This window comes from Danio rerio, chromosome 1 (genome assembly GCF_052040795.2).
Source record: "Danio rerio strain M-AB ecotype USA chromosome 1, GRCz13ab, whole genome shotgun sequence".
NCBI lineage: Eukaryota > Metazoa > Chordata > Actinopteri > Cypriniformes > Danionidae > Danio > Danio rerio.
This window is the reverse complement of record NC_141021.1, coordinates 35,947,636-35,963,690: the sequence shown is the minus strand read 5'-3', so window position 1 is coordinate 35,963,690 and position 16,055 is coordinate 35,947,636. Positions and strand designations below refer to the sequence as shown.

Sequence of the window (16,055 nt, the reverse complement as noted above, 5' to 3'; positions counted from 1 at the left end):
ATCAACTCCACAGCATGATGCTGCCACCACCATGCTTCACTGTAGGGATGGTATTAGCCTGGTGATGAGTGGTGTCTGGCATTCACTCCAAAGAGTTCAATTTTAGTCTTATCAGACCAGAGAATTTTGGTTCTTATGGTCTGAGAGTCTTTCAGATGCTTTTTGGCAAACTCCAGGGGGGGGGAATGGCTTCTGTCTGGCCACTAAACCAGGCCCGATTGGTGGATTGCTGCACAGATGGTTGTCCTTCTGTAAGGTTCTCCTCTCTCCACTGAAGAATGTTTGAGCTAAGACAGAGTGACCATCGAGTTATTGATCACCTCCCTGACTAAGGTCCTTCTCCCCCGGTCACTCAGATAGCCGGCCAGCTCTAGGAAGAGTCCTATTGGTTTCAATCTTTCACTTACGGATGATGGAGACCACTGTGCTCATTGGAACTTTCAGAGCAGCAGGAATTTTTCTGTAATCTTCCCCAGCCTAGTGTCTCGAGACAATCCTGTTTCGGTAGTCTACGGACAATTCCTTTGTCTTCATGCTTGGTTTGTGCTTTGACATGCAGTCAACCCTGGGACCTTATATAGACGTGTACTGTATGCCCTTTCAAATCATGTACAATCAACTGAATTTACCACAGGTGAACTCCAATTAAGCTGCTGAAACATCAAGAATGATCAGTGGAAGCAGAATGTACCTGAGCTCAATTTAGAGCTTCACGGCAAAGGCTGTGGATACTTATGTACATGTGATTATTCAGGTTTTTTATTTTTAATAATCTTTTTTTCACATTGTCATTATGGGGTATTGTGTGTAGAATTTTGAGAAAATACATTAATTTAATCCATTTTGGCATAAGGCTGTAACTTAAAAAAAAAAATTGTGCAAAAGTGAAGCGCTATAAATTCTTTCCGGGTGCACTGTATATTGCAGTTTTCTTGCATGAACAGTGTGCTTTGGGTAAAATCCTTATGATCATGGAATGATCAAACTTCACATTTCCAAGTGCTCGAAGGCTGCATTTTGAGTGAGTGAAGATTAAAAGATTTTAGAAGGCATAACTTCAATTTATTAAACTGAAAGAGCCCTAAACAAACAGTGAGATGTAAATTTCAGCAGAGCTCATTCATCACGTGTGGAAAATTATAACAGCATAAACTCTAGCTAATGGGAAAATAACACTCAGGCGCAACCATTTACAAACTTCCCATGACATCACCTTCATAATATGCATCACATTATGCATGACAGCACTGGCGCACTTCTGCCACCTCATCTGGCGCCAGTTATTGACTTATTTCCTCTAAAAGGACAATTTAGAAATGTAACTGCCATTAAACCGCAACTGTTTGAATGACTAAAGCTGGAGAAGAAGAACATTAGCACCAAGACTGTATCTGCAGTTGTTTCCCCAACATCCATCTCCATCTGAATCTGATGGGGGCTGGAAAGGGAGGTATTGTGGGAGAGAAGCCTGGTGTCAGAATCACTTTCTGAGCATCCAGGGATTTTCTCCAGAGCCTCATCTCATTCCCTCTAGACTGCCTCTTTATTACTGGAAACATATGTGGCCCGTTTTGGGAAAAAAAAAATAAAAAATTCTCACAGGACTCATTATTATTTGTTATGTGCACCGATGTTCAGCTTTATTAAAAGATTATTTCATTTATATTATGCAAAATTGACCTTGAAACATCTAGAAATAATTTAACAACGTGGCCTTGAATGTGAGATGATATAGTGTTTGAAAAAGAATTATGCAAAATGCGGATTTCTGTGAAAATTCTTTGCTCAAACGTTTAAGCACAACATAAATTATTGGTCACCAACACCTTGCATACCTTCATGTTTCCAAGCCTTCTTTCCCGGTCAGTCACGAGAAACTTCTTTATTAGATCCCTAGACAATGAAATAAAGAAGATAAAAAAAGCCATATGAACACCAGAAATTGTACATAACATTAATTCACTACATACACACACACGCGCACGCACGCACACAAATCAAGCATTAAAAACAGGGATGCACATTTTTAGCTCTTATCGCCTATCCAAGTTTTATGAACAACAAATAATAACTTGACATCTAGCTGATCATTTGGCATCAATAGTGGCTTATATGAAAGGCAAAGGCTTCTAGATTACACATATTTTACTAAAATAAAAAAAATGATCATGCCTTGATTTTTAATTATTTAATTCGAACAGTAAGGTCTGACAAAATCTTGTGACTAAACAGAAATAATTTACAGTATAGAATATAAAGTCATGGTGCAGTGGAAAAAAGAATTAATATGGTGTATGACTCCCATGAGCATGGAGAACTGCATCCATACATCTCTGCAATGACCCAAAATAACTTAATAAAGTCATCTGAAATGACAAAGAAAGCGTTCTTGCAGGACTCCCAGAGTTCATCGAGATTCTTTGAATTCATTTTCAATGACTCCTCCTTTATTTTATCCCAGAAATGCTCAATAATGTTCATTTATGCTGACTGGGCTGGCCATTCCAGTAGCACTATGATCTTCTTTTCTTTCAGGAACTTTGATGTGGAGGCTGAAGTATGAGAAGAAGCGCTATCATGCTGGAGAATTTGCCCTCTCCTGTGTTTCGCAATTTAAAGAGCAGCACAATGTCCCGATACCTCAGGCTGTTGATGTTGCCATTCACCCTGCAGATCTCTCGCACGCTCCCATACTGAATGTAACCCCAAACCATGATTTTTCCTTCACCATCTTGACTGATTACTGTGAGACTCTTGGGTCTATGCGGGTTCCAATAGGTCTTCTGCAGTGTTTGTGATGATTGGGATGCAGTTCAACAGATGATTCATCGGAAAAATCGACCTTTTGCCACTTTTCCAAATAATCAACCAGTCAAGTAATTAGTTGTTGCTCTTACACCTGTGAATGACGACAAGTGTGTAATATATACATATTCTCAAATTATTTTTTATTTGTGTTATTATGTTTTGATGAAATACTAATAATTAGATGATTGATGCTTTAATAATTACCTTATATGTTAAAAGAATGCAGAAAAAATTGAGCTTGTATAACAATGTCAGCGTCAACATTTCTTGTAAGAGTATCTTCAAAGCCTCAATTTCTCCAAACATAAAATCTACCTGCTTTACCATTTATTTTCGTTTTAAAAATAATCTGTAACTTTTAACCCGACCCCACTTCAAGCTGTGAACACAAGCGCATGATGCTGTTGACTGCTGTGGTGTTGATGTTTCTATCGTGAGAGAAGCCTGAAGCAGGCTTTCAACGGATGACCTTAGCCTCTGTTGCAGATGTTATTCATTCATGTGTGTTTGACTTCAGGATACCATTATCTTATCAAGCTTGTTAAATCTCTACTGACATGAGTCTTCGTTTTGGATACTTTCAAAATTGTAACTAGAGTAAACATGCCAGTGGAAAGGAAACCCGGATGTGCTTTGCCTGAGGATGACTGTCTGTCTCTATTTCTGAGAGCTTCCTCAAGCTGGTTTAGCGGAGCATTCAAAAAAATGCTCTAGTGGACAAACGCCATATAAGGAAAAAGCAGAAGTGATGTCATTTTGTGTGTGTTTGTACAGCTGCAATTACTTCTTAGTCCACTCTTACAATTAAAAGGATTGTTTTTAAAGACTACGACGGGACAGTTGGTAATTTGCTAAATCCTGAACACTTGTAGTTCAAAAGTAGCTGAAATGATAGTGTAGAGTAAAAAAGACACACGTTTGCCTGTAATCTGGATGACGCCTGCACTCCTACAGCCATTAGTATGGTTAGCTGACGTGTGTAAACAGGTTCATTAAAGGACAGGTTAGTGTGTAAGTGTGTACACAGGGGAATGCATAAGCATCTCTCTTTGAACTTTAAACTATCTAAAACAGGGCAGGGATCTTCAATCTTTTTTCATGTTAAGAGCCCTGGATGGACTGTGTGTGTGTGTGTGTGTGTGTGTGTGTGTGTGTGATTGTTACAAAGTTTGGTGTAATAAGGTGAACAGTACCATATTAGTGGATTTAGACTTAGATGCTCAAATTGCTGATGTTCAAATACATGCATTTTAATTCTACTTTACATATCTTATAAGAAGGGTAGAAAGTAGGGATGTAACAATATTTTAAATACCGTCATACCGCAATAGTAATTTTTTCAATATTACCGTAGGCGCATGACTCAATAAAACTATATTTCTGAGAAAAGTTTGCTTAGGCGAATGAAGCGAACGGGAGGTAGCGGGAACTACAATTCCCATCAGCCTAGGCGTGGCCATCATCCTCTGCGGTCTCTACAGATCCAGTAATGTGGAAATGGAGTGTGTTGCTAGTAGCGGGGAAGAAAAAGAGCTGGAAATGATCAAACCTAAAGCGAGTTTTAAATCGGATGTGTGGAAGCATTTCGGTTTCTTTCTAAAAAGATACGAAAAAGGAGAAAAGGTGACAGACAAAGAAAAAAACAATATGCAGGCACTGCCAGACTGTGGTGAAATATAAGTCTGGGAATACGACTAAAAACAGTTATGGAGGCTGCAGAACACAACACACTTGTTGGATTAATGCAGACATTGACTTGTACCGCAAAGAGACCTCTATCTCACTCATGGCTTGTCCTCTCAAGTGGTGGAAAGACAATGCACAACGTTACCCACTACTGTCAACCTTGGCTAAATCATATCTCTCTGTCCCAGAAACCTCAGTCCCAAATGAGAGGGGTTACCGAGGTATTACTGTACCGTGAAATTCTGATACTGTTACATCCCTAGTAGGAAGTAATGAATGTAGAAAGGATTTTGTTTTTACTACTGTTATTTTTTAAACTGTTTTAATAATTCATAAAATGCATATTATTGTTTTGAATTATCTTATAAAAGTAGTGAGTTGATTTAAATGTTTTAGTCATAAATGCCTTCGCATTTTTTCTAGGCCTGTTGCAATTATGAAATAACCTTGTAATAGCGGTTATTTAATCACAGATGTTGCAGATGACCGAGATTGCTGCAATTCCTTTAATAGCCACAATGGGCAGACAAAAACCAAAATACAAGTACAATCAAATGTAAATTTATGCAAAAAAGTATGTAAATTGCATTTGAACAACATCTAGTTTAAAAACTTCAAAAATCAGCAATGCCAACTCACTGAGTCTGTCCAAAGTAAATCTGTAATAAACGTACTGTATGTCCAGTTTAATGTGATTTTTTCATAATGGATACTACAGAATACTAGGGTTGGGTTGATAAACAATGCCATCGTCCATCACCAATGGCTAATAGACATCACGATGGTGAGCCGGCATCGCTATCCTCCACCCTGCCCCGTCAGGTTTAGAAAAAACAGTTTAGAAAAAAACACACGGCCCTGTATACACTAATTCGTATTAGTTAAAAAATTACATTTTAGAACAAAAACAATCCACGCCCACACTTGTGTTTCACCAAGCATTTCTGAAAAGACCTCCTTTCACACTGTATTACTGAAAATGCAATCACGTGACCACACACACACACACACACACTCTGTCATGCTGCAGCGTATGCGCGCGTCTGAGCTCCAGCAGTCAGCGGATGCTTTGAGCCCAAAACCCCATAGAGCAGTGCAAGTCAGACAGTTTATTAAGGATGTACCGCTGGATTGAGTCTTACTATTGTTGTTAAAAGTGAAATTTAATTAATCTTGTCTCTATCAAACGACTCTTCAGTTTTTTTTTTTTTTATCTATCAGGTAACGTGTCACAGTGTCAATACAAAGCTTCAATCTTTCGCTTTTACTTAATAATTTTAGCAAAAGCCTCAGATACTGTTGGTTGGTTTCTGTAGGCTGTGCACCTTTTTTATCAACCAAGTTTGTCAAAGCCATTAGAATGAAGCAGATCACTCTGCCTATTCATGCCAGAGTCCCACGAAAAAAAAGTAAATGACAGGTGGTAATTTTGTGTGACTTATCTTTATTTATTTATGATTTGAATATAGATTAAACAAAGACCATGCGGGTCAGGCAGATGAAACGGTAGGCTACAATAATTTGTAATGAATAATTAATTTGTAATGAATTAATTAGATATTCATAAATAATTGATTCACTGCCGCATACGACGACGATGCCATCGTTTATAGCAATGTTTCACAATAGACATTGTACGATGGCAGATTAAAATCAACATCGCCCGACCCTAATATGTACATACATTCAAATCTACATATTTCTAAATTTTTTCAAAGTATTGCAAAGAAAAAAAGGCAGTTTAAATATTGATTTTCTATAATTAGAAATACAAATATGCACATATATGTTCAAATATATACAGAATATATTTGTCATGATCACCAGCTTGCAGATTGCTGGTAAACATGCACCCTCACCCAGACTACAATTCTGTAACATTGAGAACTACAAATCCTGTCAAGCACCTCACATACACCTGTTTCTGGAACTCCAATTATTACACAAACTAGCTTTTCATTGTTTGCTGCCTGTATCAATCTTATTGCCTGCAACCTCAACTACGCTTCTGGATTTCCAAGTACATACCCGTTTGCTTCTATGATTGACCATTGCCTGTCTGACGTTTCTAAATAAAGCTGCACGTGGAACCTCAATTCATTGTCACCTGAATAACTGTTACAGAAGACTCAGCCATGTGTGTGTGTGTGTGTGTGTGAGAGAGAGAGAGAGAGAGAGAGAGAGAGAGAGAGAGAGAGAGAGAGAGAGAGAGAGAGAGAGAGAGAGAGAGATAGAGAGAGAGAGAGAGGGGTGAATATATAGTCCATGTAATCAGTCTATGATTCGTTTCCAGCTGTGTGTGTGCAATCGGGGAGAGAACTGGAAGTGGTATGTGTTTGATGTGCAAATGCTAGATTGTTGGTGATTGTGACAATATTCATATTTAACCACATATTAGATTATCTTTGACAATTAGTTTTCAGCCAAATTTCATCATCGTGTGAGCACTACAGTATTTTTCCCCTTAAATACACAGCTTTATTGTGGTAATTCCCCTTATATATATATATATTAGATACCCCACAAGTTTAAAATCAAACATTATTTCATGCTGATGCTGATATAATTTCACTAGACATTTTTATGCATGCTATAAATATGACATGTGCCAGTTGGTTGTGTTTTCCTTATCAAACTCACTTTACATATAAATCCAGATGCCGAGGAAACTCCAGCTTTCCGGCCAGAATCTTCTGGTAGATGCCAAAGGGATTATCATCAAAAAAGGGTGGATATCTTAAACAGAAAGAAGAAAAAAAGAATACAGACCCTTAATAAAGCATTTTATTTTTTGATCCAGGCAGTGATTCATTCAAATTCAAACTCAACCTTTACCCAATACCCAATCCAGTTTAAAAATCACTCCTATATTTTTATATACATTTTATTGCGTTCCGAGTCCTCTTTATTAAGTTATTCAAAATAGCATGATGACAAACAGTCAAAAAGGTAATAAAATGACTACTTATTTATTTAGTAGTAAACTAATTATAATAATTACTAAAATAGGAATAATGGGAATTCCCGAATGCAATACAGAGTTATCTAATTAAAGACTTACATTATTTGCTCATGGCTGAGCAACTAGCTCAATGTGATAACCATTGCGTCACAAGCATTTAAGTCACTTTCCAAAACCTTTTCATTTAATGTTCCTTGCTGGTGGAAAGATCTTCCCATTCCCACTCGGACTGCGGATACACTGGTAGAGAACAGTTGAACCCCGGTCAATAATACCAAAACAGAAGCACATTCTCTCTTTCTCCTTCTCTCTCAGTCAAAAAAATAAATAAAATAATAATAATAATAATCTAGCACTAAATTCTCTGCACACAAAGAAGTTACTTTGAATAACCAGCACTTATGCAATACCTCTTCTTGTTGAATCACTGAATAGCTCCTCTATTGTAAGTCACCCTGGACAAAATCGTCTGCTAAATGACTTACATTGTAAATGTAAATTTTGCTCGTTTACATGACCAGCTAAATGTAAACTTATCTGATATATCTAAATGTGTTATTTAGTCTTTAGACTGACTGCAGTAGACTAATGATGTATCCACCCATCTGTGACTATGGGATGTGTCTCCTCTGATGTCTGCTAGAATGATTGTCCAGCTCATGCTGTGTAATCCATTACTCCTCCATTAGACTACCAGACCTGTCCTGTTACGCCTCGACCAATATGCCATCAAACATCCTTCTACTCTCTAGCAATGGTCTTGTGTGTATCATCTGCATCCAGCTGGCACTCAAAAGAGCCATTAAACATGGGGACAGGGAAGGTGAGAGATGCTAATGAGTTTGTTACTAGGATACCAGCTGAAGTCCCATGATGGCACAGATCACTGACAGTGACAGCTCAAGTGTCGACAGTAAAGAATAAAATGATGATGATGGTGAGACAAACGTCTGTAAATTATAGAGTGAAAGACACTGCAGTGATTGACAGAACAAGCCATTAGCTCTGATTCACACAAAAGAGAGGACAAATGTGTTACAGCTTTATATAAAATATAATAAATAAATAAATAAAATACCAGACTAATCACAGACTTGATATTTAGTTTTATCAGAAACTAATCTTTTGCCACTTTATTTTTGTAAAAATGTTGGCTATGTTAAAGGTGCAGTAGGTGATCTGCAAAAATGCTAACCGCTTAGCATATTATCTTTGGACGGCGGGGAGGGACTGTGATTCAAAGCCACACCCCTTGAAATCGCGAGCACGCACACCGCGTCACAACAGCCGACAGACAACCCACTAGTTCATGTCATTCGCCAGTTAGTTAGAGCCGTGCAGGAATTAAATTCATTACTTAGCCACACTTACATGCTATTTCAGAGTGAATATTCAGAGTAGCATGGTAAACAGTATAGGAAGGCTGTCATTGATCAAAACTGACCCAATGTGAATATAAAAGCAACTTCAGCTCAATAAAGCAGGTTAGGCGGAATGGTGCTAATTACTGATGTTTTGTTGTTAAACTTAATATAAATCTACATTATCGATGCTGTAAAAGGACCATATGAAAGGACCATAATCACATCAATCTTTCACTGGGAGAATTCAGTGGCTGAACAACATGTCTGTGCATATAAGTCATTCATAACAGAACACAATCTAACATCAGCCTAGCCTGACTAAAATAGTTTTAAAACAGAACATTACCTGTCTAACAGGTATCAGCATTTGTTTTCACCCGGTCTGTCTCGTGACCGCTCGGCCGCTTATGCAGACGGGCATGCGTTAATGGCGGATCTGCGTGAACAGATGCGCAGAAGTCTGAATATATATTTGCAGACAGACAGTCTGAGCTGCTTATCTGAATTATGGGAGATGTCGGTCCGACTCTATTTAATTGGATGAACATTTTTTTAGTTTTATGCTTTACCCAGAATATAAAAATACATATAAATACATTTAGATCATTTACTGTAATCCTTACTATTGGACTGTGAAGATACTTTCAACCAGCACAACACAAAATGTTTCTGAAGACAATCACCTACTGGACCTTTAATGAAAATAGCATAAATTGCTATTTAAATGTGCATTTTTTATTTAAATTTTAATATTTAATATTTAATTTTACTTTGCACTGGGGTAATGCGTATGTAAGATAAATATGTATTCCCAATGCCATTTGACTAAAAGAAATACAATATTTGTATACTGCCTCACACCTATTTGCATATCAGATTAAATGAAATGTGGTATTTATCGCTAGGACTGACAGTAAAAATGTCAGTGGCAATAAAATGTGATGAGTCTTTTTTATTTTATTTTATTTTATTTTATTTTTTATTGTCATGATGGCAACTAACTAAACAGATTATAAGTTTAATGATTACGTTAAATGTGCATTATAAAGGAAATCTGGCTACATCTCACCATAGTCCAATAATAATAGTTCAATGCATGGAAATGGCCATACCATAAGCCTCATTCAAGTCGTACACCATTGCTTCCTCACTTTAACGTAAATGCTTAAAATGTAAAACCATTGTGAAAAACAGGCCTATCAGAACACAATACATACTATTGTGTTGTACATGGCACTATTCTTTAAGATGCCCTCAACAATTGCATGTACTCCAGGTCATTAGAAGTTTAGCAGCCAAAACACAGACTGATATGTTGCACATGGGATCATTAATATGCACACCCCTGGCTGCATTTGACTAGCCACAATGTTTCCTTGAGAGATTAGAGCAGTTGTATATTTTCTCCCTTATTTTTAAGTTTATTTAAGTTTATATTACACTTATAATGTACGTGAGACGAGGGAGGCACAAGCAAACTCCCCTTGAATTAAAGCCAAAGCCAGCTGCATCATATTGTTTACTATGGAATTTTAAGCAATGGGTCTGAGACTTTACATGTTTACATGCGTGTCAGTAGACAAAATGTAGGATATACAGATTATAAACTTATTCAGCTCCACCTTAAAGAGGTATGTTTAATTCTATCTTTCGTTAACTTATTGTCTTTAATGTAAAATTTGTCACATATGTTTGTAATGAGGCAACAAACACATGTAGATTGATGAATAGTAGTATTACCCCTTGCAGTATAATAAATGTTTAAGCATAATTTCTTATCATTCATCTCTTTCTGTCATTCTTCTGGAGTGTATAGCAATACATTTTTATTAAATGTTATCAGTTTATAAAGAGACTGATATTAATTCCTGGCTGGGTTTACATTTACATTACAGCTTAAAAATACAATGCAAACCATCTCTCTGTGCAGAAAAAAAGGGCTAGCCCTTAAACAGCACTTGGGTAATATTAGAAAAAAATTTGTTAAAATTCACACAAGGGCTAATATTTTTCTCCTCAACTGTGTATATTACAATAACATACATTATTATTACTATTACAATGATTTTATGGGGTATTTCTGAAGCTACTTTCTGAATTTAGTTATATTAAATTAAATAAAAAAGTCAAATCTGACTTGAGTTTTTATCCAAAAAAACATATAAATGACACAAGGCTGAGTAAATGATGGCAGAATTGTCTTTCAAGATCTCTAGCTGTGGCCGTCTGAAAGAACTAAAAAAAAAGTGGTTCCACATAATGGATTGAGCAGGACTGACAGTATTGACTGAGTGTGGAAACCATAAACAGAGAGTGAGGAGCCAGAAGAGCAGAACTTGCAGCTATTCTTTCTGATGGGTGATGGAAAAGAGAGACAGAGAAAAGGAGAAAGACAGAGAGCAGAAGAGACATATTAGTCTCTATAGTGTTACTGTAAGCAGTGGCTGGTGACAGGGGGAAAAAGGAGAATTATGAAACTGAAACTTTTACATAACATCACAGGTGTCGCCAAGATTCCACTGAGAAAAAGAGGAAAAAGAATAGAATATGACAAGCTTTTACAAGTGTCCTATTGAAGTGCTGGTTCTTATAAACTCTTGTATCATAACTAAGCCTGTAAATGGGACAAAACGTTTAAATTCACCTGATGACACAATTAAAAATAAATCTATGTTGTTTCAGCATATTTTATTGATCATGAATCAATTCATAAATATTAGCTCAGAAAAGTTCTTCATTTGTTCCCAACTTGAAAATAGTTTTTAATATTGTCTAAATTGCCTCTCACAAATGCTCCATGTGCAGTGACACTAGGTGGTCATGTTGGTTATACTGATGAAAGTTAATATTGATAGCTAATAATATTGTTGTGTCTGGTAGAGTAATTATCAAAACTATTTTTGTCATTTTTACATGAGGTGCTAATGGTCTAATCTGATTCAATGATCTATGCTAAGCTAAGCTAAAAGTGACCAGGAGACTGGCTGAATGGATTCAAAATATGGCAAAACTCTACTGAATAACGCAACCAAATATAGAGAAGTTGTAAGATGAGCCTAGCAAACAAAAACGTTTTACAATTTTTAATATATCTTATAATTAAAAAGTTTGGGGATGGTAAATTGTTTTTACATTCTCAAAGGAATCATCTTATGCTCACTAAGGCTGTATTTTATTTGATGTAATACTGTGGGCGGCATTGTGACTGTCCACTGTCGCCTTACAGCAAGAAGGCTGCTGGTTCAACTACCAGCAGAAGGCCTTTCTGCTGTGTACTGTACTTTGCATGTGCTCTTTGTGTCTGTACGGATTTCCCCTGAGTGCTCCGATTTCCACCACAGTCTAAAGACATTGTATAGATAAACTGGATAAACTGAATTGGCCACATTAACAACATTAGGCTGTGACGACTCCAATTAATCAGGGAATAAGCCAAAGGAAAGTAAGTTAGAGCAGGGGTTCCCAAACTTTTCAGCCAGTGACCCACAAAATAACAAAGCCAGTAATTTACGAAACCCAATATCCTTAGGTGGTCATACTTGCACATAATGCCACAGACATATGAACATGCCCAAGTCTATAATTCACAATTATTTTAAAGAATGGTACTTGGGAACCATCCTCCATATTTAGAGGTGGCCTGTATGTATTTTTAATACACATGAGGGCTGTAAAGATGTCAGAAAGTTTAACGTGGTGTCATAAAATCAATGTGCTGCATCTAACATTATTGCTGTGTCATTTAATATCACGTAATTAAACCAGCGGTTGCAAAAAAATTAAAATAAAATTATATATATATATATATATATATATATATATATATATATATATATATATATATATATATATATATATATATATATATATATATATATATATAATTATTATTAAAAATAAATGAATAAATCGTATAAGGCTGATGAATTTTTATTTGCATGTTGTTTTTTTAATGTATGTTTTAACTGCTATTTTCTTTCTTCTTCAGTAGGTTATGGATAAAATATGTTAATTCTAACAGTTTAACTAAATTAATTCTTTTTTTGGAAATCACCAAACCCCAGTTTGATATATTTATAGCAACTAGCTCAATTTGGTATATTATTATGGTTTTCATTAATCTAGCAAGCCCTAATTAGGAAATAAGCTAAAGAAAAACGAACAAGTGAGAGAGTATTATCATCACTTCAGTTTTTAGTAACACAATCCTTCTGCTATTAACTCAATATTATAATTTGGTGCTCATCTAACATGTCTTATAAATGATATTAATCCATTTTAAACCACTGTTTTAAAGTTTGGCATCAGTTAAAGCTTGCTAAAGAGGTCTCTGCTGCTCACAAAAACACTACAATAAAACCAGCAATGATATGAAATATAATGTTTTCAATGCTAATTTAAATACTTTTTCTTATATTTTATTCATACATAATAGATTGATAGTGATAACACCAATAGATTAAAATGATAACAATGATTCAATTAATAATGTTGGAAAAGATTTAAATAAATGCTGTTATTTAAAGTGTTCTAAATTAGAAAGAAAAAAGGCAGAACCAAATCATTTCAATGCTGTTAGGAATTAAATCCAACTTTAATGAGCAAATATGCCTTTTAGGATGATTATGGTGAACCATATGTGCATTAATTGTTTACTGTACAGCAGTTATGTGATATTTAAAGAGACATAATCTAAATTCATGTAATAACAAAATTGCATACTTTAAAGTAAATCAACACATATAGTCAAAAAAAAGAAAAGAAAAGAAATGTATTCTTATAGCCAGCGAAAATTTTGGCATGTGCATCAAATTTACAGTAACCAGTCACTAAATTGGCGTTGTGACCCCAATATAGTCAAAGTCCAAGAGGAGCCATTTGTTCCATTTCCTGCAAAGCAGAGTCCAGTGACCTTTGACACGCAATGAAAAGCACACAGTTCCAGAGACAAATGAAGGGAGCTTTTGTATGTCTGGACTAGCTGAGAAAAATACGTAAGGGACCAGGTCTCTTTCTCTCACTCTCTTGCAGGAGCCAAAACTTCAAAAGAAGTCTGGGATGAATGAAGAGGGTGGGTCACTTTTTCCTCCACACGAGAGCCTGTGAAAGCTCCAGGCAGACTCTAGATTCAGCAACACGCAGGTGGGAGAATGGAGCAATTTGGACCGAATATACACTGTTCCATCCAAATTTATACCAAGAGGGAAGAAGTTTATTTTCACACTGGCTTTGGATTCCGTGTGACAAAAAGAACACATTTTCTTGTGTGAGACCGAGATCATTTAGAAAGTGCAGTTTCTGTCTTTAAAGCTGCAATATACTTTGAATGGGCTACAGTATATGCACAGCTAGTGTTTTTCAGCCCATGATTAACTTCCATTGAAAGCTTTATGTGACTATTTTCAATTTTATAAGGTTCCTTTTACAGCATCGAGGTTGTAATGTAATTCAAATATAATGAGTTAAAAAGACGCAAGCATCCATTTAATTGTTAAAACTTAAAAAGACACAAAAGACTGTTTATATACAGGCGTCATCATTAGAAGCATGCTAGCACTAAATTACCATTAAAAATACTGGGGTAAAATTAATTTCCATGTTTTAAAGTCATAGTGCAGAAAAATATAATTGAATTCAGTGCTTCTTGTTTGGTCTGATAAACCGCTTCATATTGTGTCTCAGCCAGGCAGTAATGATCGGGGTTGGCTGATTAAAATTAAAAGTCCCTGTGCATATAACCCATTAAAGCAAAGATTTAAGTGATGTAATTTTGATTAAAATCAGGCGAAAAATACATTTTATAGACCTGATAGACACCGCCTAATTATTACTATGTGAAGATTATGTTATAAGTAGACGGTAAGTCAGACATACACAAGTTACATACAACACAACACACTGGAGAGCTGCTTTAAATAGAAATTAAAGTTAAAATTCTTAATCAAATTTACATTAAAGTCCCCATTTAATTAATATACAATTTTTACTTCACAAACATGCATTGTTAGTCTTAAAGTGACGATTAATAATAAATAAAAAAAAAAGCTTAGATAATCTTTAATCAAAGGTAGCATGCAAATAGCTTGTGCAAATGTATGCACGTCACTAACAGGAATCTGTTGGTACATCACTATTCAAAATTCAAGTGCACAGTAAAATCAGAAGTGTTAATTAACTGTGTTAGTCTGCATTTACTCTTAACTTACATTAAATAAAGTAAGACACCACTTTGTTTTGGTGAAAATGATCAGAGTTATATTCTGGTCTTTAACTTCAATCTACCCCCTGCAGACATTCTGTTTTGCCCATTGTTTGTTTCCTCGTGTAGGCAGGTAAGCTCTTTTTAAAAAGTGGTATCAAACTCCACTCCTGGAGGGCTGCAGTCCTGCAAAGTTTAGTTCGAGCCCTGCTTCAACACATTAATGTAGGTATCAAACAAACCTAAAGCACTCCATTAGTTTGATCAGGTGGGTTTAATTAGAGTTAAAACTAAACTGTGCAGAGCTGCGGCCCTCCAGGGGCTCAAACTGAGTTTGACACATGTGCATCAAAACATCATTTGAACAACTCATGTCAAGAAATGTGCTAATATAAATGCATAGGCGGTAGTTTTATGCATTTTGTGCAATTTTGTTAGTTAAAATACCAAATTTGAATCATTTTGTGACTACTTTATATGAAATAGAAATGTGTTTTCATCATATTGTAGAAATTATAAATCTAAAACAATCATTTTCATTTAGCTTGGAGCGATGAATTCTCTGAAGTATGTGCCTAATATTAAGAATTAAGTTAAATCAACTTAACAGTGTCCAAGTTACGAAGTTTTAAGTAAAGTTAACTTGTTGATTTTAGGGCAAGTGATTTTAAATTTATTTTTATGTAAAGTAAATAGTTAAAGTATCAATTTACAGTAATTATTTACTTCCTTCCTTGCATATTTTTTAAATGTGAAAAATTAAACGCATCATTAAAAAGAAACTGCAATAACAAGCCACCAATAGGTGGCAATATGCCTTAAAAATAACCGAAGTAGTTAGTATTTGATATTCATTTGATTGTCCCTTGAGGATTTGCTGTTCAGCAGAGAATAAGTCTGGCTTGAGAGTCAGTAAGTCTTAGGTAAGGTATAAGTGATAATATGTTAACCTTGCTTTCTCAAACACCCCCCGGTTTACAAATTCCAGAGAAAGCGTACTTCGCCATGCAGTTATTTGTTTTTCCTCCTCCATTGC

General features: G+C 35.7%; 1 protein-coding gene across 2 annotated transcripts in view; it reads right to left on the bottom strand.

Annotated features, from left to right (window-relative positions):
• Positions 1 to 16,055, bottom strand: part of prkx (protein kinase X-linked) — a 62,337-nt gene that overhangs the window by 8,068 nt on the left and 38,214 nt on the right. Inside the window, exons 5-6 of one of the 2 annotated variants that reach the window (XR_015476661.1) lie at positions 7,135 to 7,264; positions 1,836 to 1,893 (exon numbers count right to left, since the gene is read on the bottom strand). Coding sequence is in view for 1 of the 2 variants with exons in the window: in XM_087237322.1 (XP_087093448.1) it covers positions 1,836 to 1,893; positions 7,135 to 7,230 (154 nt within the window). In the remaining variant the exon portion in view is untranslated. The remainder of the gene's footprint in view (positions 1 to 1,835; positions 1,894 to 7,134; positions 7,265 to 16,055) is intronic. The other variant, XM_087237322.1, reaches the window with a different exon arrangement.